The 23,623-nt window shown below is 44.2% G+C and overlaps 1 protein-coding gene across 1 annotated transcript in view; it reads left to right on the top strand.

The window, feature by feature from the left end:
- The window catches only part of SLC4A8 (solute carrier family 4 member 8), a 408,829-nt gene that overhangs the window by 284,574 nt on the left and 100,632 nt on the right, over positions 1-23,623 (top strand). Inside the window, exons 10-14 of the mRNA XM_029594968.1 lie at positions 1,205-1,292; positions 1,911-2,057; positions 3,535-3,635; positions 12,655-12,829; positions 14,967-15,100. Coding sequence (XP_029450828.1) covers positions 1,205-1,292; positions 1,911-2,057; positions 3,535-3,635; positions 12,655-12,829; positions 14,967-15,100 — 645 coding nt within the window. The remainder of the gene's footprint in view (positions 1-1,204; positions 1,293-1,910; positions 2,058-3,534; positions 3,636-12,654; positions 12,830-14,966; positions 15,101-23,623) is intronic.

The following is a 23,623-nucleotide window of genomic DNA, read 5'->3' on the forward strand; positions in this document are numbered from 1 at the left end:
ATAACCACCTCAGTCAGAGCATACCTGGAAGTCCTAAATTTAACTTTGACAGTAGTACACTGGCTGTATCTGGTTCCATGCATGGCATACATACAGATGAGGTCATAAAAAAACCCCAACTCTGCCTCCAACTGCTGGATGAGGGGACTAAACCCACAAGAAAATTACTCACACACACATATATATATATATATGTATATATATATATGGAAAAATTAACTTACCTAGTAATTTTCTTGTGGGTTTAGTCCCCTCATCCAGCAGTTGGAGGCAGAGTTGTTGTTTTTTTTCATATATATATATGAAGATACATTACATATATAATTAATGCAAATTGAAGCTCTTTCTGCTAAGCAGGTTCTTGAAGAGCTGCACTCTGAGGAATTTGCATATATTTGGTGCTGCATGACAGCTTATGCAAACGTCAGCTGTTGTAGTGTGACTCACCAAGGTCCTAAACCACATTTTCAATAAATAGGATGAAACTTTATTCAGAAGGCTAGAAGAAAAGTGGTAAGGTTTCTTTTGGAGATGGGAGTGGAAAGATGGGAGTGGAAAGTCTGACCCAGCATGGCAATTTCTTATGTTCTTATGATCCGAATCACACATGGCTCAAATTCTCCTAAAGAATTTCCCAGAGCCCCCTTCTCCAACAAAATCAAACCTCTGGGCCACCTTATAGGAGGAGGTGGGGGGGGGGGGGGGAGGTGAAGGGTATCCCTGTGTAATTATTTTGTGATAACCTCCGGAGGGGAGGGGGAAGGCTCCCATGCAAAGGGACTGCCCAGGGAACCTTCTGGCACAATCCTGCCTTCTCCTGACACTCTTTCCACCTGCACAACATGGTAAGTGCTGCCAGGGCCTAATTTCGGCCGGTGTTGTCGAGAGCAGAGCTCCTGCAAAGATCTTTCAGACAATGCCGGCACTGCGAACTGCAAGCATTTTCAAAACCTACAGCTGGTTGCGCTGATTTTGTGCGTTACTGAATTTGGTTGAAAAATATTTGCAGGAGCTCCACTCCACTCTGCATAGCACCGGCTGAATTCGGGGCCCTTGCAGCACTGTGCGGGAGGAGCAGAAGCATTTCCACAGCTGGAAAACTGAAGAGACTGCTGAGGTCTACACTGTTTATGGCACAAGTTCATCTCCTTGGCCTGTCATTAAGTGACGTTTTCCTTTCTGTACTTGCTGCCCTTGTCACCAGGTTCTTGTTTATTTTGCTGGGACCGGTGGGAAAAGCCCAACAATATCATGAGATTGGCAGATCGATGGCAACCATAATGACTGATGAGGTAGGGTGCAAGACCTGCTATGCTACTCATATTCCCTTGCAGAATCCACTAGAAGGAAGGATGGCATTTGTCATATATTCTGTACCAGTAACAAAAGTTTACTTGATTAAATAAGAACATTGATTTGTTCCTGCACAATGAAGTTGTACCTGTGTATAATTTTGGTACTAAGCCCTGGTTACTATTTCAGGAAACGCTGGGTCTGCCTTTCCTGAATTAACTTGAAAATCCAGTAAACACCCATACAGACTATCCAACACTTCCCCTGCCTTTCTTCCCACCTGATTATAGTTTAAAAAAAAAAAAAGAAAGAAACTATCCAAGCCAATCAGGATATTTATTTCCTCTCCCAAAACTGCTCTGTACTAATTGGGTTTCAGCACTTTGTAATGTTTTATGTGCTGTACACTGCACAGAGCACAAGTTTAAATGTGGTAATATATTAAAGCAATGAAAAGCCATAAGTAAATAAGATAAATTGGTCAAATGAATGCCAGCTCACCAGCAGGACTGAGGTGAGTTTTCCTTTCGGCCTAATCCTGCTGTGTAACTAACAGCCATGTTCCACGAGCTGCCTTCCACCCCAAAGCCCATATCCATTCTCTTCAATCTTTCCAGATTTTCCACGATGTGGCTTACAAAGCTAAGGAGCGTAGCGATCTTTTATCTGGCATCGATGAGTTTCTGGATCAGGTGACTGTCTTGCCCCCAGGGGAATGGGACCCCTCCATCAGGATTGAACCACCAAAAAATGTACCTTCCCAGGTATGTACAGCATCCGGCATCCTGCCAACTGCCTTCAGTCAAGATGACTTGTCCGTTGGGGTTTAGAGAGTGCCACCTGCCCACCACATGGTACTTTCATAAAAACTGACTGCCTTCTTGCTCGGTGGGTGGAGGAAGTAAGACCAGTTGCCTCTCGTAGCACTGCTGCCCTCATGGAGTGGCATTGAACGTGATCCTTGGGGAAGGGTAGGATGGTACTTCTCAAGGCGAGCAACATGAAGAAAGCTGGAATCAGCTGATTTGCAGCCTGCTGGTGGGAAATGACTGATTGGTAAGGCCATAAATAAATTGCAAATTTTGCTGAAATTGTGGATTCCATAATATTAGGCCTCTACCTCAGTTAAGCAGGACCTTAGATATCATGGGATAAGAAGATGGGGGAATAGTCATTTTATCTCTCTCTGCCCCATTCCTAATCTCTGGCTCTGTCACTGGCTGTGTGTGTGTGTGTGTGTGACCTTGGGCAGTTACTTTAGTTCTCTGGTGACAAGCAGCTACAGTGAGGCACCCTGATGAGTCATGCGGTCTGTAGCGCTGCATATGTTGAACAGCGCTATAGAAATGTTAAGTAGTAGTAGTAGAGCTATTTAGGAAAGCTTTTGAGCATGAACAAGAGGCATTCACGGAGCCGGGATGCCAGTGGTTTTTGTTCCACCTTCATGGAGCGGAAGGATGGAGGGCTGCCATCTCCAAAAAAAAACAAAACAGGGGTGGGTAAGAGTATGGGGCAGGGGTGTGGCCTGCTTGTTTGCAGCGGTTGCTAACCCTAATTGAGCTGGATGTTCACTTGGATGCAGATCCGGCGCTGCTCTCTAGATTGGTGGTGGGGTGGAGGGGAATAGGGCTGGAGGGTACTGGAAGCCAATAGTAACAAGTGGGAGAGAGAAAAAGGAAAAAAAAAAAAAGGATAAAGTGCGTAGCTTGCTGGGCAGACTAGATGGGCCGTTTGGTCTTCTTCTGCCGTCATTTCTATGTTTCTATATATGTTTCTATGTTCCCTTACACTGCTGAACCTGCTACTCTTCAGCCCTTCGAAGGAGGACATCCTGCTGGGCCACTGCTGCTGCTGCCATTTTAGGCCTCAACCACTTTGTTTTAATTTTTATGCCTCTTCGGCAACCCAAAGAAAATCTTTTCAGCAAGGTTTTCTTTTTTTTTTTTCCCCTCCTTCTTATTCTCACTAGTCATTTGTCTTGTACTGTTTACCATCATCGTGCTCCTCTGTTCTAATTCCTTACTCTGTCATTGACTCTGTGTGACTTTCAATCACAATGGAGTTGCTTTTAAAACTGTTTTGTTAATGCTGCTGCTTTATAGGCTTTGTATATTAGTAGGCATTGTACGATAGGAGCTTGCATTCTGCCAGATTGCTACAGTGCAACAGAATACAATTGTTGGCGTAGAAAGAGGTTGGAGGCACCAGTGAACAGATAAGGTTACATTCATTGCCCAACAGGAGAAGAGGAAAATGCCGGGAGTTCCTAATGGAAATGTTTCAAATGTGGAACCGGAGCCAGAACCAGAGCACAGTGGACCAGAACTGGAACGCACAGGGAGGTGAGTTCCATGGGCTTTCCTTTTAGTGACTTCAGTTATTTGCTGGGGTTCCCCTTCCAGGCCCTTAAGAAAATCAAAGACCCTCCAACTTGAGGCCTATACCCTACATTTTTCCCCACATACACACACAAACTACAAACACACACACACACATCCACAAGTACATATGTAGCCACGTCCTAGCTCCAAGCTTCTAGCATGGCACTGGGGTTCTTTACATATCCAGGGGCCCATGCACTAAAGCTTATCATGCAAGCTAAGGTAATTTAGTATGCATTAAAAACAGGATACGCTCTGCACTAACAGCTGAGGGGTCAGTTTTCAAAAGTTTTAAGCTCCTAATTTTGCCCCTTTGAAAACTGACTAAAGCTGAGCTCCTAAATTTAGGGACCTATTTTCATTTAGTACTTAAATTAAGGCACCTAAAAAGTGGGTGGGGCCAGAGGTAGCGCCAGGTCGAGGAAAGTAAATTAGGAGCTCAGTGTTGACTTCCAGTAGTAGGCGCTTAACTTAAGCACCTACATTTAGATGAATGTATAGGAGGCCTAAGATTAGGCTCTAAATTAGATGGATTTTCATCCTAAAACTTAGGTACTTAATTTTAGCTGAAATTTTGTCAAATCTGAGGTGCTTGTATCAGACCCTCAACTTTCTTTGAAAACTGGCCACTGGCTTTTGCCAAAAAAATCTGCACAGAAAAATCAGTGTGGTTCTTATTTCATAGGCCCCACTGTGTTTTAGGGGCTCAGCTAACAGCATTGGGAGTTATACTGATGGAGCTGTTAAAATAGGAAATGATGTGGGAAATATCAAGTAACGGTCAGGGGAAAGATGGAGGAGAGGGATAAAGTGTTCTCACAGGACAATCAGGATGGTAGTCCTCACATATGGGTGACATCACAGGATGGAGCCCAATCATGGAACACTTTTGTCAAAGTTTCTAGAACTTTGACTGGCACCTACTGGGCATGCCCAGCATGGCACTAAACCTGCAGCCAGAAGGGATCCCTCTTCAGTCTTCTTTTTTCCGCACAGCAGTAGCCACACAGGTTAAGGAGCTCCACAGAGATTCCTGACAGGAATTTTCCTCACGGAATTACTAAAAACTTTCATACCCCACAGGGGTCTCTCCTTCAAATTTTTGTCTCCGTGGTACTCCGGTAAGATTTTACCTGTTTTCGGTCAGTTCCTGGTGAGTTTGGCCCTCGTGGCCTACTGGCCGTTGACCGTAACGCGGCTCAATTTTTTTCAGAGGCCATGGCGTCGGGGTTCCGTCTGTGCCCGGACTGTACTCGCACCATGTCCATAACATACCCTCATAAAGTCTGTGTAATGTGTCCTGGGTGCGAACATGATGTCTTGACCTGCACCAAATGTGCCTTAATGACACCTAAAGGTCGCAAGGCCAGAATGGAGAAGATGGAACTTCTCTTCTGTTCTCAGACCCCAACGCCGTCAATTGCATCGACGTCGTCCGAAACAGAACTGTCCACTTCGCGCCAGTGTCAGCCGCCGGCCGGTGACCACCCGGTGTCGACGACTTCTCGGCCTTTGACTTCCTCTACCCCCCCTCAGGACCGAGGGGATCGTAGAGAGAAACATCGGCATCGACACCGAAAGTCTCGGACCATCGAGGAAGGAAAGTCATTGACCTCGCCATCGTCCGAGCCGCCATTGAAAAAACCCTGTCCAGAAAAGGCACCGTCCCTTTCTGCGACCGGGTCACTGAGGCAACCCTCACCCGGATGGGTATCGGGAGCCGCGACTCTGCCTTTAACAGTGGTCCCTCCGGCTATGTCTCTGTCTCCTTCTTCCCTTCCGAAGCCGGGGATGCTTGCTCCAGGTCTCCGTGAAGAACTGGACTGGATGGTTCAGGAGGCCATTGATAAGGCGATGCGCAGACTCCAAGGTCCCCTAGTGCCGAAATCTGTGCCAGTCGCGGAACTGACCATCAAGGGTGAGGTTATCCTAAAGATAGTGGATTACTTTCTCCAAACAGTACCTGAGGTCCAGGTGATCTCCAGATCTTCAAAAACCCAGTCTGTCCTTTGTCTCGGGGTGAAGACTCCAGTGGGCGTCTCCAGATGTCTCGAAGCCTCTTACTCCTGATCTTCTCTCAAAACTGTGTAGTTAGATCTCTCTGAATGAAAAGTCCTGTGGTCAGGGAAAATCAGATGCTCTCTTCTCCTTACCTCTCTGCAAAAAGGATGGCAGAAGAAACTTCTTCCCAGCACAAGAAAAAGGACAAAAAACTCCCAAAAAATCAAACTCTCTCTTGTGGCAAGTCATCACTGTCCCTCTACGAGTTGTGAGAGGGGCTAAGTAAGTATTCTCTACCCTTGTCCTCCCAAGGTACGGCCCTTTCCCTCCTTAAGCCAGGACCTGTAAGGATCCATGGCTGGCTAGGGATGTGCATTTGTCTATTTTGTTTCATTTTGTTGGAACCACGAAACAAAAGAAAAAATGCCGAAATTTCATTTTTTTTTTTTTTTCGTATTAACAGAACTTAGTGTGCAGTAACCATGAAATTAGGGAAAAACAGGGGGGGAAAAACCCCCGAACCATTTTAAAAATGAAATCAAGCAAAAAATGATATGAAATAGAAATGATATTTTAAAAAAAACCCAAAACTGCACACCCCTATTACTAGATTCTTTTCTGACTTGCAAGTGGCACTTTGAACTGTTTTGGACTATATATCCAGTCCTTCCAACCCAGTGTCCCTTGCTTCCCCCACCAGCCATCTTGTTTCCCATATAGATTTGCATTTATACTGAGATAGCTTCATCAGTGAGTTGCCAGAGCTTGGTCCTACCTTCCAGTCCTCGTTCTCTGGCTCTCCATTCCTGTGTTCTGCAGACACCAATTAGTGTTCCTGCCTGCTATAATTCTTGGGTTTTTTGAATTCCTGTTTTATTCTAGCTGTTCGCTCTGTTCCAGGCCTCTCACTCCTTGTTCGTATTGGGGGCTTCCCCCAATTCTCATACCTTGCCAGCCACCAGCACTGGAGAGCTCAATCCGAAGGGAAGGTGGCTGGCATGGACAGTGGCTTGGATTTGACTCTCCTGACACTAAACTGCTCATTTCTGGGGCAACCCACATATGATAAGTCACAGTACCAGGGATTCACAAAAGGAAAAAAAACTCCCCAAAATGACTTCTCAACAATAATAATTTCCTCCAAAAACCTAAGGCAAACAAACCCTTCTAGGCAAGTTGTGCACTGGATAGGTAAAAGCTTCTCTGTCTCTCAGTAACTCAGACCATGAGGCCTAAAACAGAAGACAGAAAAGAAACAGTTCCTTCTACTGCAAATGCTAACAAAAACCTCCATACTACACTCTGTATTCACCCCCTACCCCTTATCCAACAGGAGCTCACCATTCTAGCAGGCCTCAGAGGAGATGCTATTAAGAATGGGATGACCCTCTCCCAACTCTCTAACTCAGGGCCTAGGCCAGAGCCATCTAGTGGAGACTAAAGGATGAGTTCACATTCAAATCAAATGCTTTGCAAAAGATATGGGTCCTTCTTTCTTAAATAGCAATGTATCAGAAATAACATGGAGAGCTTCAGGCATAGAATTCCATATCAATGGACTTGCAACCAAAAAAGCCCTACTACACATCACAGCCAAATGTGCTAATTTTGGTGGAGCAACCTCGAGCAAGCCACAATTGGCAGATCTAACGAGCCGATACAGTAAAGTCCGCGGGAGGACTCTCTCTCCTGTGCGCGCGATTCTCTATTCAAATGAGGCCCGGCGGTAAAAATAGGCAAAAGGAGGCGCTAGGGACACTAGCTCGTCCCTAGCGCCTCCTTTTGGACCGGAGCGGCGGCTGTCAGCGGATTTGATAGCCAATGCTAATTTTGCCGGCTTCTGTTCTCGAGCCAGCTGACAGCCACGGGCTCAGAAACCGGACACCGGCAAAATTGAATGTCCGGTTTTCGACCCGACAGCTGCGGGCCGACTTCAAATTTTTTATTTTTTTTTTAACTTTTGGAAACTCTTGGGACCTCCGACTTAATATCGCCATGATATTAAGTCGAAGGGTGCACAGAAAAGCAGTTTTTACTGCTTTTCTGTGCACTTTCCTGGTGCCCAAAGAAATTAGCACCTACCTTTTGGGTAGGCTGCTAATTTCTGAAAGCAAAATGTGCGGCTTGGCTGCACATTTTGTTTTCTGAATTGCGCGGGAATACCTAATAGGGCCATTAACATGCCTTTGCATGTTGCAGGTGCTATTAGGTTCGGGGGGGTTGGACGCGCGTTTTCGGCCCCTTACTGAATAAGGGGTAACGCTAGGTAACGCTAGAGCGCCGAAAATACACGTCCAATGGCGGGTTAACAGTGCGCTCCATCAGAGCGCACTGTACTGTATCGGCCCGTAAGTGATCTAGGTTTATTAATAAAAATTGTGCATACTTACCTTTTGAAAGTCAGGCAGAAGGTCCATACTTTGCACCTAGGTGAATTGCCTTCTAAAACTTATGTCACTTGTGAGCTACTTACTATGCATTAGACAACCATTAACTCATTTTCTTTGGGTCAGAGTTTGAGTTCCACCATTCATTTCATTGCTCAAGGGTGTAGTGCTCACACACAGAGCACTGTTAACAGGATCCTGCATGATGGAGATTCCTGTAAGATGGTTCACATTTCCCTCCCCGGGAGCAGTCAAAATGCTCAGATGGGGGAAGAGGACCTTGCAAGTTGGCTTCATGCTGGCAAACTGCTGTGGAATACAAACAAAGGCTACCACATGCTCCAAAGTCTCCATAAGGTCCGACTCCCACCTGCCTTAACCCTAAGTATTACAGCCGAGGGGTTTCACCATATCATACTAGAAGAATGGTAACAAAGAGTTATATACACCCACTCTGTTCTAATGCTACAAATATAAAATTGAAATTCATCATTTCAAGTTATATGATAGCCACTGGCAATTGATTCAGGTGAAAGATGGTCTGCAAAATATTATTTTTTTCTAATTTTTTTTGGTAAGATATACCAGTAGCTCTATTGTATACTTTAGTTAAGAAAAGAAATTGAATTAAATGTAGCCGAATATCTGTTTCTCTGAGATATTTCTTCCCTCTTCTGCTTGAGGGCTGTTATCTGTAGAAAGAGAGGGACTACAAGTGGGTGATGACATCAGTTGGCTCCAATGTGGATATCTCCCAGATTCTGCTGGGAAAGCTTCAAAATATTTTCTGGACACACATAGGAATTCTTGCAGAGCCCTCTGTCTTTTTTTCTCTCACATGGACATTCAGATTGTGGCACTTCGTTCTGTCACAGAGATTCTTTTTTTGCTGTTTGGCTTTCTCAGTTGGTTCTTTTTCTCCTGCCTCGTTAGTATCTTAGGAGGATTTTTCAGCATTTTCAGCTGTATAGCTGTGTTTAAAAAAGGATTGGATAAGTTCTTGGAGGAGAAGTCCATTACCTGCTATTAAGTTCACTTAGAGAATAGCCACTGCCATTAGCAATGGTTACATGGAATAGACTTAGTTTTTGGGTACTTGCCAGGTTCTTGTGGCCTGGATTGGCCACTGTTGGAAACAGGATGCTGGGCTTGATGGACCCTTGGTCTGACCCAGTATGGCATTTTCTTATGTTCTTATGTTCTTATGGCTGCTTCACTGTGACCTTGTTCAGCAGTCTGGCCTAGTCATTTTTCTTAAGAAAAGTACATTTCCAAAAGATATAGGTGTCTAACTTTGAGAGTTAAGCCCTTAAATTGGCCTTTTTGGAAATGTGCTAGGGATAAATACCTACATTTTAGAACCCTAAAAACTAAAGGGTGGCGATAGGGCAGGGAAAAAAATTAGGTGCTTAACACTGATTATTAGCACTAGGCATCTATCATAGGACCCTACATTTTAGAAAAATGAATAGCAAGCCTAAATTTAGGAACCTAAACTTTAGATTCATAAATGTAGATGAATTTTCAGCTGTAAATTTAGGATCCCAAGTTTGATTGAGAATAGGTTCCTAAATTTAGGAGCTAAGCTTTTTTTTTTTCCCTTCTATCTGCCTCTTTGTGTTTTGGTTTCAGCTCCTCTGTTTTTTTTTACAATGGCTGAAAAGAAGTTAAGTTGCTTCGAATTTTGTTCCTGCTGTAATCACAAGGGGGTAGATATTTAAAGCGAAGGCAACTAAGTAATTTAGCCGGATATAGCTTACCCAGCTAAGTTATAAGGATATTCAGTGGCATGGCTATGCCTCTGGATATCCACATACAAATGCTACTTAGCCAGATAAGTGTTATCTGGCTAAGTCTAGACAAGCTCAATAGCAGGTCTAGAATTAGCTGGTTAACTTATCCGGATAAGTCTCAAAATCGCTACTTAGCCAGATAAGCTATCTAGCTTAGTAGCACTGTCCCTATATGCCCAGTGCCTGCCCCCAAGTTAGCTGGCTAACCAGATAGCCCTATAAGTGACTCATTCAGCTTTCTAGCAGCGGCTGAGCATAACCAGATATTCAGCGGCCGCTAGATAGCTATCTAGCGTTTGAATATCGGGTTTAAGATTTCTGTCAATCTTGAACCATCATGAGATTTACATGCATTGTTATGGGGCTAGAGATTTATATCCCTGGTTGTGGCATCTGATCAGAGATGTCACACTGGGCTATCAAGCTTCAGAGGCTTAGACTCTTGGGTATCTTCTCCATTAAGGAGAAGACCACCATATTGGCCTTGACTGCATTGAAGGATCCAGGAGCCACACCAACCACTAGCAATCCTTTGATGCCAAGAATGCATTATTCTTCCTCCCAGCTATGATCAGGGTACCTTCCTGCTCAGCACACAAGAAGGGTTCCTTGGGTCTAGCTGAGATCGAAATAGTCAGCACCGAGCATCAAGTGAAGTAATTGAAGCATTACTATCAACCTTCAGTGCATGATTCCAAGAGCAAGGAGATTTAGACTTTAACTGTTCATCCACCCATGCAATTACAGTCAGGATGTAAGCTCAGCATCGCAAGCCGAGACTCGGCTGTAGCAGTCTGCAAGGATCTAAACCACTGACATCTGTACATTTCCCTTGGCCACACAGGAAGACCTATCCTCTCCTACTGAGACCTCTCCAGTTCTGGCATCTGCAATCTTTAAGAGGAAATAGGACAGAGAGATTTTGTAGGAATTCATTCAACACGTCAAACAGGTGGAGCTATGAGCACCTTGGCATCGCCTATGGTGCTGATTAGCTCAGTCCTGAAGATATTCACCATGGTTCTAAGTAGTTCGACATTTAAGATTAGTGTCTTCGCATCAAGACTTGGCATTGGTGTTGTCCATGCTGAGTTAAAACTGAACAGCCTCGGTGGGGGAAGCTTCTGCAACTGTTCAGCAACATTCAATCGTTTAGTTCCATTGGCCAAAGTACCATCTTCTAAGCTTGTAAAGTATCTTGATGTTCCTAAGGAGTTGGTGGCAGTGTCCATTCACAAACTTCTTTAGAATGTACATAGAAGAATGAGGGGAGACCTCACTTTCACTGTGTTCTGCAGGTAAGAAAGCAGACACCAAGTATTGTATCTAGACAACTGAAAGATTCTACAGAGTCCAATAACCACATCAGTCTGTGGTTGTCAAATTCACTTGAAAAAAAAAATCAGTTTCATTCTTCAGTGGCCTTGAGATGTGATCTTTAAGGTAAGAAGTTTATTCAGAACACCATATTTCAGTCCTGTATAACATTCTGTCAGATCTACATGACTGAATACATGTACTCTGTTCTGGAAAGAATACAAAAATACTCTAGGGTCCATATTCAAAGGCATTTAAACAGATACTTTGTGAGTTATCAGGCTAAATGCCAACTTTGAATATTATGGGTTCTTAACTGGCTTTATTTTAGTTGATAAGTCATCTGGCTAACTTAGCTGCATATAGCTGAAAATCAGCTGAGTCAGCTGGATAACATAACTCCGCCCCAGAACACCCCTGGAAAATTTAGCCAACTAATGTAGGGGCATTTCAGCTATGTTATCCAGCCGACTTAGCTGTATTTCAACTATAACTTTAGAACTAATCTGAGGCAGACCTAAATTTACCTGGCTACATGTGGCTGGTAACATTAGACTGAACTGGCTATATTCAAAAGAATATAAGCCGGTTAATTTTCACAAAGTTGTATAAAAATAATGTGTAGCACATCCCTCATTCAGAACAATTTGGCCAAAGTTACCTGGGTAAGTCTGATCAGGAAAAATAGCTGATCTGAAGGTATCAGGGTAACATTACTCTGGAACTTAAACGGCTGATTTCCGCCAAAAATCTGGGTAAAGTTACCTGGGAAATGTTCCCATTGAGCTTCTCGCTGAATATCCTCCTACGTGTGTATATTTGAAAATCCCATGTATGTGCGCTGGTTTTACTCCTCTGACGTAAACAGACCCGCAGGAACGGTCAGATGTATGTGATCAGTGGAAGCCCATGCATGTTTTAGCTGAGCAGAGGAGGGCATTTTCAGTCAGGCTAAAAATGGCTTTGAAAATTCCCTCCTTATGTATTTGCTATTCTCTTTTAAAGCAACATTTCAGCACAAGCAATCAGCATAGCCATGTCTGCCACAGTGCTGTTCCTGCAGGTATGCTGGGTGGATGTGTGGCATGGCCACATCCTTGGCAATGCTCAGACCAGGGCTTGTGCTGGAAAGGAGATGTTATTCCTCACATCTTTGATCATACCATGGAAACTGGCAGTGTTGCTGCTCAGCCAGGAGAGATTGAAAGAATAAATTGCTGGTAAAAAAAACCCAAAACAAAACACAGCTTCAGATTCTGACGTTGGACTTAATTGGTGATCCATTTTGTGCCCAGCAACTGCAGTAGCAGCACTCTGTGAAGTCAACTTAGCCTCTGTCCTACTATCGAGGACTGGATGAGCTGAGACTTATCTCACAAGCTCTTAATGAACCTTTAAAGGTTCCCATGTTACTGATGATCTGGTTGATTTGGTATGAAGGACAGACCCCATCCCCCCCTCTCTCTCTCTCTCTCCCCACAGGTTATTTGGTGGTTTAATTGTGGATGTGAAGCGCAAGGCTCCTTGGTACTGGAGTGACTACAGGGATGCTCTGAGCTTGCAGTGTGTGGCCTCCTTCCTGTTCCTATACTGCGCCTGCATGTCTCCTGTCATTACGTTTGGGGGCCTGCTTGGAGAAGCCACTGAGGGGCGCATAGTAAGGATTTGAGATGTTCGATGGTCTCTAGCCGCATGCCTGTTGTGCCTGCTGTACTTAGTGTGTCTGTTGTGCCTGCTGTGCCTGTTGCTTGCACTACAACATTTCTTGGTTTAAGACAGGAGTAAAAATGTTTTTTTTAAACCTTGCTCATACTGTCCTCCCATGAAGAGACGTTTTATTGTGTGTGACTGAAATCAAGTTTTTCACTCTCTGAGACATCAGGTGCAGGGCCTGATATGGAACAAAAGGGGGAGGTAATACTTTCACATTTTCTTTTGATCTCTCTGCCTCTTTGCTTACATGCCACTCTCTCTCTCCTCCCACCCCCTATCCCTTCCCTCTGCCATGGTATTTCCCTTTCCCATTTAGTTTAATATGTAAAGTATTATCAGCAGCTTTCCTGAACTGGAAGAATTCAGGCATTTACCAGTACTGCCCAGCTAGACTTGGCCCACTGAGATGTGTAGCTTGGCCAAAGTATGCTGGTGTTCCTAGGAGTGAGTGACCAGGCCTGAGTTCAAATGGCAATGGCAGAACAGTGCTGATCCAGTGCCTCACTCCTGATCTGTTAAGAGATGGCAAATAGCCTATGGCCAATATGGCTGTGGCCATAGGTGCCATCCACTAGGGGGCGCCACCACTTCCTCCATGTGGTGTGGCAAAATAGCTGCCTCTTTATTGTTCTGCCTTTGGGGCTGAGCAGCTGCAGCCATCCTAGGCTGAAGATGAGGGTTGCTTCTATGATCATTCCCTCTCCCGAAATGGCCCTGCAATGCCCAACAGCGGCTCCTGTTAGTTTCCTAGTGGACAACAGGGCCAAAAAACATTTTTCTGTTCCTGCCATCCTTTTCTCCATGATGGCTCGCAGGGCCAAATATTAACTATTGCCACTCTCTCACTGCCACTCTGTCACTAGTTCTGCTTCCTCCTACATGGTTGAAAAGCTGATCTGCAAAGGAGAGGGAGGAATCTACAGCAAGAGAAGGCTAGAAGCCCCGGCTACAGGCTCCCTTTCCTGTCTGACCATCATGGGGAATAGGGATTGTAAGGCGGAAGAGGAAGGATGACAGGTGATGGGTTTGGAAAGGGAGGGATGGTAGGTGGGGCAAGGTTGGAAGGTGAAATAGGGGTTGGGAAGTGAGGATGAGAAGGATGGAAAGTGAAATGGGGATGTTGGAAAGGGAGGAAGGGATGGATGGAAAGTGAAGGAGCAGAGAAGAAAGGATGAAAGGTGAGAGAATACAGGTGGAAGGATGGAAATTGAGGTGGGGTTGAAAGGTGAGGAAGGGAAGGATGAAAGTGAGGGAGCAGAGGGAGAAGGATGGAAGATGAGAGGGATTGAAGGGTGAACAGAAAGGAAAGGTTGGAAGATAGGCGATATGAAAGTTGAGAAAGAGAAGGAGGAAGCAGGGAAGGTGAGGGGTTTGGAAGGCAAGGGAGAGGGAGGGGAGGATGTGGTTGGAAGTAGAAAGTGGAGGGAATGAAAGTTGAGGGTGGTGGTTGTAAGTTGGAGGGGAAGGGAGAGGAAGGAAGGTGAGGGAATGAGACAGAGAATGATTTGGGAGCAGAGAGCGAGAATAGAGGCATCTGTTGAGGGAAAGGATGAGGGGCCCATATAGCTGGAGATGATGAGGGACTAGGAAATGTAGATGAGTTTCCTAATATCTTAAAAAAAAAAAGACAATGAAGACCCATTAGAGTAAGGTAGCTGCATTATTCCAGGTCATCAGGGATAGGCAGCCAGCCCTTATTTTTCTCCATTGTATCTATGGATTTGAAATAGGAGTTAGAAGTTCATAAGCTACAATGGGAGTAAAACCAAGTCTAGTTTAGCTCATTGCACATAACCTGGACTCATCTGGTAAGTTATACATTGTAGGGTCTCAGTAAATCCCATGAATGTATTAGAGAGTTTCAAGGATTAAATATGGCAAAACCTGAATATTCAGCAGACTATACTAGTTCTGTCCTCTCTCCATTTCTGGCCTCTTACAGAAATAAAATGGTGCTATGTGTTGTACATGGGGATGGATGGAAGGAATGCATTCGGATGATATCCTTGATATATCTGAAAAACTGATGCAGAGTTTATGTGTGTGCCATAATGCCCCTCTCTCTTTCTTTCTCCCTGCAGAGTGCAATTGAGTCATTGTTTGGAGCTTCTATGACAGGAATAGCTTATTCTTTGTTTGCTGGGCAGCCCCTCACCATCCTGGGGAGCACTGGCCCTGTTCTGGTGTTTGAGAAGATCCTGTTCAAGTTCTGCAAGTAAGGTTCTTGAGAACATAAGCAGCGCCATGATGGGTCAGACCAAGAGTTCATTGAGCCCAACATCCTGTCACTGACAGTGGCCAGCCTGTATCTCCAGGAAGTATCCAGCAGATCCCAAAAGTACATGCCTACTAATTGTTTATGGATTTTTCTTCCAGGAACTTGTCCAAATCCTTTAAAAACATTTTCTGGCAACGGATTCCATAGCTTACTTATGTGTCGAGTGAAAAAAATACTTTCTCCAATTTGTTTAATATCTGTTATCCATTAGTTTCGTGAAATGCTCCATAGTCATCATACTATCTGAAAACATAAAAAATATTTCCTATTATCTGTTCCACCCCACTCATGATTTTATAATCCTCTATTATATATCCCCTCTCAGTCATCTCTCATCCAAGATGAAGGGCCCTAACCTCATTGTTGGTGTGTCTTTGAGGGGATCTCTCAGACTGCAGCACTGAAGGGCAGGTAGTGTGGAGAATTGATATTAATTGTTAGCAGTGGAAAAAAAGGAATAAAATAAAATTCCTCACCTAACAATAGGCAGCTTGTCTTGGGGTGTCACTGATCCTATTCAATGGCAGACAGATAGTTTTGTGAATAGCAGGGGCAACTGCCAGTCTTTTATCCTGGATATTTCCTGTCCAGAAGGACTCCAAGCTAAGTATGTTATATTACTGCCTTAAATCTGAGATATAGCCAAAACATTTTGTATATTTGCATTGTGGGTGTGTTTGAGGGCATTGCTCAGACTGCAGCACTGAAGGGCAGGTAGTGTGGAGTATTGATATTGATTGTTAGCAGTGCTAAAAGAGAGGATTTATAAAAATAAAAAAAATTAAATCCTCACTTAAGTATATAGAAGATCCCTCAAAATCCCTATAACTCCATGTAAGCTAAAATTATTGTAGCTAATATCAGCTTTTTAATACCCTCCCCAGGGTTTGTTCTTCTAATATAGACTGGCTGGGATACTTAATTGGTAACAAGATAATTTGGTAATTCTTTAGGTGTTCTCTATCAAATCAAATGCAAAATGAGGATTATCCAATGTAACAACTGTGGAGCCTTTATTTTGAGGCAAATCATCTGGAAACTTAAGGCTTGCCCCATTTGTTCAGAACTCTCTTCCATGAAAAAGGAGATGGCTCACCTTAAAGCTGAATTAGCTACAATAAAGATAGCATTAGCTACCATCAAGAAATCCTCACTCACTTTACAGTATTTAGGAATCGTTTCCCCATTACCACATAAAATTCAAAATCCCAGAAAAAAGTGGCATATAGTGAGCTCAGATAGGATAAGACCTGTGACCCAAAGACACCCATTCCTCACAATTGTGCAACCCACATGCCCCCCCCCCCCCTCATACACACACAAAGCATACAGGAACCCAAGAACAAATGGAATACAGTGGGCTCTGGTAGAATAAGACCTGTGATTATTCACACTCTCAAGTGACACAAATACAAAATGTCTTCTCTGTCTTAAATAATGAAGAAGCTCTAGTGATAGAAATTGAAGTGGTATCTGAAAGGAAAGAAGAAACCCAATGCAGGCAGAAATTCCATAATACAACCAATAACCATAAGAAAAACTAATTGTGCTGGGTGACACAAATTTGGGAACTCTTTTCAAGGGAAACACTATAGTTTAAAAGCCTTCCAGTATCATCAGCTGGTAGAAATGCTATTCAGATGGTCAATGCAATCAAAGAAGAAAGTAAGAACTCTGAAGTTGATCTTATAATCCGTCTGGGAACCAACAAACTTGCTAGAAACAACATCCAGGTGGTACAGAGAGATTTCCAGACTGGTGAAGCAGATTAGTCACATGGCAAAGACTATTGCCTTTTCAGAAGTGTTACCTGTTCATGGAAAGGGGAAAGAGAGGCTAAGCCATTTTGATAACTTCAATGCATGGCTCAAAACTTGGTATAAGGAAGAAAGTTTTGGATATGTTGGGAGCTAGGGCCATGTATGGAACAGTAAAAGGCTCCATGTCAAAGATGGATTACATCTGTCTGTGGCAGGAAAAAAGATTTAAAGTGATAAATTAAAATCCTATGCTATAAGGCATTTAAACTAGAGGACGCGGGGGTAGCAGAAGGAAATTGGAACGTCATTCTCCCAAATCTCAAGGAAATGGGTGAAGGGGATAACAAACGTCAGCTGAATAAGGCTCAAAAGAAGTCCATGAAGAGTACAAATGCTCATAGTCTGGGCAATAAAATCCCAGACCTGCAGGCTGTAATGGTGGAAGCGGATCTGCACATCATTGCTGTTACAGAAACATGGTTTATGGAGCCACATGACTGGGACATAGCCATCCCTGGCTCTAACTTTTTAAGGAAGGACAGAGAGAACAGGAAAGGAGGAGGAATAGCAGTTTGTCAGAAGCAATATCCAAGCAATTGAAATGCAAGAGATGTGGGGTAGGGAAGAAGCATTATGGGCTAGCCTAAAAAAAGATGATGATGCTTCCATTTACATTGGTGTGGTCTAAAGGCTTCCAATTCAGACAGAAGAGGCTGGACAGAGTTCTGATCAAAGACATCGAAAAGATGGGAAAGAAGGGAGAAGTGTGCTCATTGTAGATTTTTTATCTGCAGGATGTAGACTGGAGTATCCCTTCCGTGGAATCTGAGAAGCAGAGAGATAGTGGATGCCCTCCAAGGGCTATGCTCAAACAAATGGTAATGGATCCCACAAGGGACAGTGTAATCCTTGACCTAGTGCTCACAAATGGGGATAGTATAATGTCCGGACAGGTGCCCATCTAAGTACAAGTGATCATCAGACATGGTGGTTTGATATTGCGAATAAGATACAAAGAAGTCACACGAAGACCCTAGTTTTGAATTTCAAATATATGGACTTTTACAAGAGGAAGAACTAGAAGACTGGGAGAAAATGGGCAAGGTGGAACAACAGTGGCCTAATTAAAAGGAACTATTACAAAGGCAACAAATCTATATGTTAGAAAAGTAAACAAAAGTTCAAGGAAAATGAACTTAATTTGGTTCTCAACGGAGGTGGCTGCAAAAATTAAGGCAAAAAGATCAGCGTTCAGGAAGTATAAAGGATCCCAAAAAGAGGAACACAGGAAACAATACCTGTTGAAAATGAGGGAGACGAAGAAAGAAATCAGAAAAAGCAAAAGGTTAAGTGGAAAGAAAGGATTGCCCAAGAGATAAACAGAGGTAACAAAACATTTTTCAGCTATATAAGAGAAAGAAGGGAAGCCCGAAGTGTTATACTGAAATTGAAAGGTGATATGGAGCAATGTGCAAAGACAGACAAGGAAATGGCGAAAATATTAAACAAATACTTCAGTTCTGTGTTCACTAAAGAAGACCCTGGAGAAGAACCATTGCTGGTTAACAGGACCGTAGAAGGGAATGGGCTAGACACAACTTTTACAGAAGAGTATGTATGTGAAGAGCTATGAAAACTGAATGTGGACAAGTTCACGGAGCCGGATGACATATATCCCAGGATGCTTTGAGAACTCAGATGTCCTGGCAGGTCCACTAAATGAACTGTTCAGTAGATCCCTGGAAACAGGAGTGGTGCCGCGAGATTGGAGAAGAGTTGTCGTGGTTCTGCTTCATAAGAGTGGTAGCAGAGAGGAGGCTGGAAACTACAGGCTGGTTATCCTCACTTTGTGAAAATTAACGGAGAACTGCTGAAAGAAAGGATACTGAACTATCTACAATCTGATAAGTTGCCGGACCCGAGGCAGCATGGATTCACCAGAGGAAGGTCTTGTCAGACAAATCTGATTGATTTTTTTGATTGGGTGACTAGAGAATTGGATCGAGGAAGAGCACTCAATGTCATCTATTTGGATTTCAGCAAAGCTTTTAATACCACTCCATATATTTTGTTGTCTGTATCAAATGGATACCCATTTATATTGTTCGTTGTCTGTATCAAGTTGTTATACTGTAAACCGGAGTGAAGGCAGCTAGCTATACTTCGGTATATAAAAGACTTTAAATAAATAAATAAATAAAATATAGAAAGCTTGTGAACAAAATGAGAAGCTTTGGAGTGAGCGCCAAGGTAGTAGAGTGGATTACAAATTGGTTGACTATTAGGAGACAACGTGTAATGGTAAATGGAACCTACTCAGAAGAGAGAGCCATGTTAAATGAATTGCTACACGGACCGGTATTGGGACTGGTTCTGTTCAATATCTTTATGAGCGACATTGTGGAAGGGACAGAAAGTAAAGTTTGTCTAATGCTGTTACGGTCCCGGGCCGTGCCCCGGTCCCTCCACCTACCTCGGGGCCGGCCCGGGCCGCAGGAACTCGTCTTCGGCCGTCCAGGCCCGACATGGCTTCCGCTGCGGCTCTCCCTTCACGAGGGAGACTCCACTGATCCAACACACTGGGCCCCACCCCCTAGGCGCACGTGGGGGCTCGGATCTTAAAAGGGCCAGCACGGGAAATCGGGGGGGGGGGGGGGGACGGAGAGCCTTCAGATGATGTCAGACGCTGCAGGGTATTTAAACCCTGCAGCTTGGCCTAATCCTCTCCTTGCAATGAGGTCCCTCTGCCCTAGAGTAGTTGCTGCTTGACCTGCGTCTTCAACCCCAGCTTCCAATTCCTGGCTTCTGACTCCGGCTCCGTCCACGACTCCGGCTTCAGCCACCGTCTCTTCAGCAGGTATCCGGTTCTTCTCTTGCCTGGAGGTTTCGCCTAAGTCCCAGCGGCTTGGGCCCTCACGGGCTCCTCCCAGGGGGGGGGGGCACGGGCTTCCGAGGGTGAAGTCTCTTCTTGCCTCCCGAGCTCAGCCGTTGCCTTGGACACCCTACTTGGGCTGCCCCTCTGGTCCTTGGTCGCAGAGGATTTATTTATTTATTTATTTATTTATTTATTTATTTATTTAAAAACTTTTCTATACCGTCGTTTAGTAGTATACCATCACAACGGTTTACAGATTGGCACATAAGTCTGGTTAGGATTATAAATTAGCTAGTAGGTGCCAATAAAGTTTCGGTTACATGATTCAAATAATATACGCTATCTGGATCGTGGATTGGAAATTCCATTTATATGAATAATAGGATATCCATACATGAGAACACTGTACTCTTAAATTAATCTTTAGGTATGAGAAAAAATAATAAAGGAGGGATAACTGCTATTTGTTGACTTTTAACAGTGTCTGAGTTCTCTTTCTTGTCCGCTAGTATTCCTTACTCCGCACTCTCATTGTGAAAAGCTTTTTTGAAGAGCCATGTTTCTAAACTTTTTTTAAAGAGTTTTAGTTCTTTCATTAGTCTTATTTCGAGTCGCAGTGTGTTCCATAATATTGGACCGGCTAGGGATAGTGCTCACTCTCTTACTTGCGTCAGTTTTGCTCTCTTTACAGAGGGAATGGTTAGTAGAGCTTTATTGGCTGATCTTAGATTTCTCTGGGGGACATGTAGTCATAGTGCAGTGTTTAGCCAGTCAGTATTTTCCTCATAGATTAGTTTGTGGATTGTACATAGTGTTTTAAATTGTTCTTTGTTCAATTGGCAGCCAGTGTAATTCAGCGAGTGTTTGAGTGATGTGATCTCTTCTGCTTTTTCCAGTTAGTATTCTGGCTGCAGAGTTCTGTAAGATTTGTAGTGGTCTTAGTGTTGTGTATGGTAATCCTGCGTCCTAAGTCCAAGAAGCCCGGGTCCCTTCGGGCTTCCAATGGTGAAGCCTTCTCCGGAACATCTCTTCAGCACCACCTCCCAGCTGAGACGTACACTGTGGGTCCCCACAGCGCAACACCATCAGTCTCAGCCGGCCCAAGGGTCCACTCCCATAACAAATGCGGATGAGAAGTGGGGGGGGGGGGGGGGGTGAAGGCTGATATGCACGGACCAGGAGCGGGATCTTAGGGTGATATTTTCTGGCGATCTGAAGATGGCAATGCAATGTGACAAGGCGATACTAAAGCGAGAAGAATGCTGGGCTGCATGGAGAGAGGAATAACCAGTAAGAAAATGGAGAGGGTGATGCCCTTGTACAGGTCCTTGGTGAGGCCTCACCTGGAGTATTGTGTTCAGTTCTGGAGCCCTTATCCCAAAAGGGATAGAGACAGATTGGAGGCAGTCCAGAGAAGGGCTACCAAAATGGTGTGAGGTCAGTATCAGAAAACCTATGAGGAGAGAGTGAAGGATTTGAATATGTATACTCTGAAAAGAGAGGAGGTGCAGGGGTGATATGATACAGACCTTCAGATATCTAAAAGATTTTAATGATGTGCAAACATCAAACCATTTCTTTTTTTGTCAATAAGATTTTTTATTAACCATTGAAAACATTACACAGAACATTGAACATAAATTAGGACAACAATGGTATACATTTGTATAACAATTCCGGAGTGTCTGGTAAAGGATATCGCAAACAATGAGTTAGAAGTCAATAGGGAAGAAAGACTTTAGGTCTGGACCAAAACGTAAAATCTCTAGAGGGGAGACATCTGGGAAAGGCTTAGCAAGGACGCGTCTGCATATCGTTATGCTACCGCAAACTCATAGGGAGTACCCCCCAATATTTAGCAGACGTGAAGACACAAGGGTACTACACGTGTTTGGTCACTCTCCATTTCCTGTATGGTTCCCACACCGCCATGTGTTTGGGCTGATTTCTATGTTTTTGTGCAGTGAGTTTATATAATTCCATCATAACATCAAGTTTCCGTATCAACAGGGGTAAATCTGGTACCTGGCTACTTTTCCAGTGGGCTGCCAACACACACCGTGCTGCAATTAAAATCTGTTGAGTGAGTAACCACTCGTGGGTACTACCAGTCACTGGTACATTGAGCAAGGCCTGTTCAGGAGTCAAATCGACAAATCTCTGAAATATCTCCTGCAGGGCAGATTTCACTAGAGCCCAAAAGCGCTGCACTCTATCACACCGCCACCAGAGGTGAAAGAATGTGCCACGCTCCCCACATCCCTTCCAGCAACTGTCAGACGATAATAATGTAGCCTTCCACAATTTATAGGGTGTACAATACCACCTAAGGAGCACCTTGTACCCATTCTCCTGAAGTGACGCTGAGATGGAACTGCGTTTCGTGTTCTGAAAAATGATATCCCACTGCTCTTTACCTAAAGTAGTCCCAAGGTCCCTCTCCCAAGCTAACATAAAACCGGGTGTAGTCTGTGTAGCAGTATTGAGAGACCCATAGATTTGCGATATCAATTTGGTGACCCGATCAGCTTGTTCGCACCAATTCTCAAATTGACTTTTCCCCTGTGAAAGACCAAGGGAGATGACCCTGGTGTGTAAAAAATGTCTGAGTTGCAGATATTGAAAAACATCTCTGTCCATCAACTGATATCTATCCCGTAAAGTCGCAAAGGGTAGAAATCCACCCGCTTCCCACATTTTACCAAATGTAAGAATATCCCTCTCCTTCCAATGGGCGAAACCGCTAGAGTCCCACCCGGGAGAAAAGGTCTGGTTGTGGTATAGAGAGGAGCTCAAAAAATAGTGCCTATTCCCTGTTAGTACATCTTTCCATTTGCTCCAAGTCCGAAGAGTGTTGGTCAGGAACGGAGTTTCAACACCACCCGTTAGCCAAGTTTCCCTTGGTTGCCACGTAGTAGCCCACAGCGGCATGGGGTCCATCAGGGCCTGCTCAATATCTACCCACCTCTTTCTCTCCTTCCGCCTGTTCCAGTCTATCACAGCCCGAAGTTGGGCGGCCGCATAATAATACCCCAAGTGAGGCACCCCCTAGCCCCCCCTGTAACCGATGTCTATATAAGGTAGACCGCGCTATCCTTGGAGGCCGTCTCTTCCAGATAAACGCAAACAGCTTCCGCTGCCATCGTTTAAGAAGGGCATTTGGGATAGGGACTGGTAGTGTTTGGAATAAGTACAAAAACTTGGGCAAGACAGACATTTTAACAGCGGCGATCCGGCCCACCCAGGACAACTGATGCCTCGTCCAACCATCCAGATCCTGGAATATTTTGGAGGTAAGGGGAGTGTAATTCAAATGGAAAAGATCCTCCAGTTTATTACCAAGTTGAATACCCAGATACTTAATGCTACGCTTAGCCCACTTGAAAGGGAATTGGGATCTAACGCCCTGGGCAAGTGTTTCCGACAAGGAAATATTAAGAATCTCCGATTTAGCTAAGTTCAATTTAAAACCTGAGACCGCACTAAACTGATCCAGGACCGATACCACCCGCGCCAGGGACTCCGTCGGCCGGGTCAAGGTGAACAGCACATCGCCTGCAAATAGTGATAGCTTGTAATCAACCCCCCCCACTTGTACACCATAAATGGACGTCAGAGCCCGGATTTTAATTGCTAGAGGCTCCAGAAAAAGAGCAAATAAAAGCGGGGACATAGGGCAGCCCTGTCTGGTTCCTCTCCCTATCTCAAAGAAATCTGAGTAAGTGCCATTCACCTTAACGCACGCCCTAGGGTCCTCATATAAAGCATGTATCAAGCGAAGAAAATTAGGTCCAAAGTTCATCCGTTCTAGGGTTCGAAACAAAT

This window comes from Rhinatrema bivittatum, chromosome 3, assembly GCF_901001135.1.
Source record: "Rhinatrema bivittatum chromosome 3, aRhiBiv1.1, whole genome shotgun sequence".
Classification (NCBI taxonomy): domain Eukaryota; kingdom Metazoa; phylum Chordata; class Amphibia; order Gymnophiona; family Rhinatrematidae; genus Rhinatrema; species Rhinatrema bivittatum.